This window comes from Pleuronectes platessa, chromosome 2 (genome assembly GCF_947347685.1).
Source record: "Pleuronectes platessa chromosome 2, fPlePla1.1, whole genome shotgun sequence".
NCBI classification, from domain to species: domain Eukaryota; kingdom Metazoa; phylum Chordata; class Actinopteri; order Pleuronectiformes; family Pleuronectidae; genus Pleuronectes; species Pleuronectes platessa.
In genome coordinates this window covers 14229650-14233523 of record NC_070627.1, presented here as the reverse complement: position 1 = coordinate 14233523, position 3874 = coordinate 14229650, and the positions used below count along the sequence as shown (strand labels likewise).

General features: G+C 42.6%; 1 protein-coding gene across 1 annotated transcript; it reads left to right on the top strand.

The window, feature by feature from the left end:
- The first annotated feature begins 1698 nt into the window (after window positions 1-1698).
- On the top strand, window positions 1699-3765 carry LOC128451645 (olfactory receptor class A-like protein 4). The gene is made up of 4 exons (XM_053435466.1): window positions 1699-1946; window positions 2173-2436; window positions 2860-3105; window positions 3298-3765. The coding sequence occupies exons 1-4, from the start codon at window positions 1701-1703 to the stop codon at window positions 3508-3510; spliced, it is 969 nt and encodes a 322-aa protein (XP_053291441.1). The 5' UTR covers window positions 1699-1700; the 3' UTR covers window positions 3511-3765.
- The last annotated feature ends 109 nt before the right edge of the window (window positions 3766-3874 follow it).

The window sequence follows — 3874 nt, the reverse complement described above, 5'->3', positions numbered from 1 at the left end:
TTGTTTTCAATGGATTTTTGTTATTAAAAGGGAACGTAAAGCTGTTTTAAAATGGGCTCCTCGTTTCAGTATTTGGAAGTTTATAGGGCCATCTAGTGGCTGTAGACTGTAAACATACATGGAAGCCTCATGACTTGTCATTTGTCAACTTGTCATTTGACATAAGTGACTCATGTAGGATAATTACAGGTTAAGCTCAATTATATTTTCTTATATAATTAGACCTGAACCCGTTCTCGAAATACAATGCTTTCAGTTAAACAGTGGACAGGGATATTAACTATGAAAACTAAAATGACCTAATCAAATATTGTGGATTGGACTGAAAGTGATTGGCCATTGAAAAATGTTATAGGTGTTCTTGTGTTGTTAAAGTGTGTGTGTGTGTGTGTGTGTGTGTGTGTGTGTGTGTGTGTGTGTGTGTGTGTGTGTGTGTGTGTGTGTGTGTGTGTGTTTGTTTGAGTGATAATTGTCAGCTGAAAGGGATGGGAAAACCTTGCTGAGCTCATTTTAAAAACACATAACTGCCAAATGTCAATTTTATTTATATAGCACAAATATCTTAATTGGAGGATCTTTGAAAGTGATAATTAGCTGGTTGTGTATACTGTAGGTTTGTCAGATATACATTGTGCTATTGAGAGAGTAGTCCACAAAGTAGAAGGTCTGTGGTTCGATCCCCGACTCCTCAAGTCTGCATTCCAAACTATCGTTGGGCAAGATACTGAACCCCCATCTTCTCCAGAAGGCTGTGCTGACCCTGCATGGTGTGAATGGTGTGTGATATAGAACAAATTCTGTGTAAAAAGGCACTTTATGAAAATACGTCTGTGCGTTGCTTTAATAGCTGACGAGTGGAGGCTTGATATATGAGCGGAGGACCTGTCGCTGCCCAGGCAACGATCAAACCTCCGGACCCCTCACACACTACTAATGGGGGGGGCTCTGTTTAATCTGTAGTGGGTCAATTTGATTGGTTGTACCTGCTGTGACAGTGGGAGCTTGTTTTTACATTTTATGTCAGTGTCCAATTTGACTGTTGTGGTTTCTGAGTGCAAAATGAGAAGAATGATTTACTGTGATTAATTTATAAATGCATGTGGATCCATCCACAATCTTTACCAGTTATACTTTGAGGGTCATGGGAGGGGCTGGAGCCAATCCTAGCTTTCAATTAGGAACCCTCTTGCTGTAAGGCAATTATACTAACCACGTCACCACCCTGCCGCCACATTTACTGGTATTATTAGCAGTATCTGTCTTGTAATAATTTGTTCTTCTTATTATGAAAACTCATCCACATGCATTTGCATACATGGAAATAAACAAAAAGGCTTCGATGCGTCCCTGAGGATGATGGTATAATGAATGAAGTTGCAAAGAAAGCACATTTGAGTCAGGGAAGCTGATTAATCTCTTGTGTTTCATTAGCTTGCACCCTGAGCTCCCAGAGGCATTAAATAGTGTTGCCTTGTGGCTTTCTGAGAACCAAACCTTCTTCCATTGGCCCAGAGAAGGAGCGTAATAAATGACAAACCCTGCGAAGATCGAGCAGAGCACTGACCCGAACTCAAGAAGAAGTTGGCAGCATGTGGGAGGTCAAAGCCTGAGGTTTATTCTTCTGACATGCATCAAAACTGAAGATGGAGAATGCTTAGAGGTTTTACGCAATGGAAGGCTCAGAAAAAACAGATGCAGACATGGGGCTGGTGGGGATGGGACTTCGCGTCACTGTGTCCCCTGCACAAAATGCCTTTTACATCATCCTGGTGATGCTAGGAATCCTGGGTAATGCCACTGTGGTTGTGGTGATCGGTAAGAGTGTGATTAAGGACCACGGCGGAGGACGAAACTCGGACATCATCATCATTAACATGGCGCTGTCTAACCTGATGGTGTCTTTGATGAGGAACACGCTGCTTGTGATCTCAGACATGGGACTCGAGGTATGTTGTCTTCAAAATCAACCATTGAGTAATCCATAGTTTAAGGGGGGATTTTTTTTCGCACCAGCTACCACACTGGTCATCTGTGCCATTGTGTAATAGAGAGAGTACTGAGATATTTATTATTTAACAATTAGATGTCAGCTAGGTTAATGCAACTCATTTCTTTTCTATCCTCAAGGAAATAAGTAATAATCAATAAAAGAGACTGTTTTCTTTACCCCAGCTGTACTCATCCAAAGAGTGGTGTCAGTTCCTGATGGGTGTCTGGGTGTGGCTGCGATCGGTCAACGTGTGGTCAACGCTCTATCTCAGTGCATTCCACTTCCAGACTTTAAGGCGCGTGGCTCCCAACAGTGGCAACCTTCACGGGACCCGGAATCCTGCCGCCACCCTGCTGCTGAGTATGGGCCTCATCTGGCTCCTCAACTTTATCTACTCCATTCCTGCTCATATATTTTCCACGAACGGGAATGCGAACAGCACGGAGGTGATTCCAGTGAAATGTACCTCATCCAGACCTTTTATCTAGTACATTATATATTACAGGTTGTTCTTTCATAAATTAGAATTTTAAATTACTTCTTTCCTTTTCCACACAGACTTTGTTTCTGTTCCAGCCTGTGGAAATCTGTTGCTTTTAACCTGCTTGTGTTGTCTAACAGTGCATATCAAGTCTGTATTTATTACTTATAAATTTGGTAGATCATGTCAGACCAAAAGAAAAATCTGCATTACCAAAAGCAGGACAAAGTTTTTTTTAATTTGATAATACTTTGCATGGTCATTAGTTATTAAGAGATCAAACTACAGAATGTTGGATACCAGATTAGTATATATTAGATATTAGTAAGATCATTTATTGCGTGTGTGTTCTTAAGTGTTGGTTCCTCTATGTTCCTCCTCCTCTCAGACTCTGATGCTGGTGAGCAGTACGACGCGCCCCCTGCTGGGCTGCGTGTGGAATTTCCCCTCCACCTATAGTGGCCTGGCCTATGCCACCACCTCTATAGTGATCCATGAGGTATTTCCCATAATCCTGATGGCTATCACCAACATGGGCTCCCTCTACACCCTCTACACCCATGGCAGGATGCGCACCTCAGCGCCAGAAGGTACGGTCATCAAACGAGTGCCAGCTGAGAGGCGAGCGGCCAAGGTGAGGAAGAGGAGGGTGTCACTGAAGAGCTCATGAAGCCATGTAGATAAGCAGTAAACAAGTTTTGATAAACAGCAGATTTGTGCTTTTATTCATAGATCTGATTTCTCTGTTTGACTCAACCTGACCGTATTTCATTATTTCTCTGTGTGGCTCTCATTGCCCCAATTCTTTGCCTTGTGTGATTTTCAGGTGATTCTCGCTCTCATTATGCTCTTCATTGCTTCTTGGGGAACCAGCATTATCTCCGTCAACTATTTCAACTACAATCAGGGCTCTTCGGCTGATTTCCTCCTGGTCATTGCTCGTTTTGCCAACATTATCTTCATCGCCATGTCACCTGCTATTCTGGCTGTCGGCCACAGGAAACTGCGGTCCACCATCAAGTCCTTGCTCTCGCACTGACAGAGCTGCCGGCTGACAGGTCGCTCTGCTGCAGCACTGGAGGTGCAGCTCACACAATACTGATAATATCTCTACCGTCATCTCAATAGTTAATAGTTCTGAGGTTCATGGTCATTGGTGTGAGTGCTTATTTATCTCTGTACACCTTTGTGTGAATGCGTGTGAGTGTGTGTGACTCAGAATAGAAGGGCAAAGTGTTAAAACCCCAACAAGCCTAAAGGATTCATGTTACGTGACTCAGTCAGCAGACAGGGTTGATAGTAAGATTCTTTTTATTGTGCAGTCCAAACAAATGGTCCCACGAAAATGAAAAATCTGTCCAAACTGATTTAATTTAAGAATAAACTGCAACATGTTTCCTTTA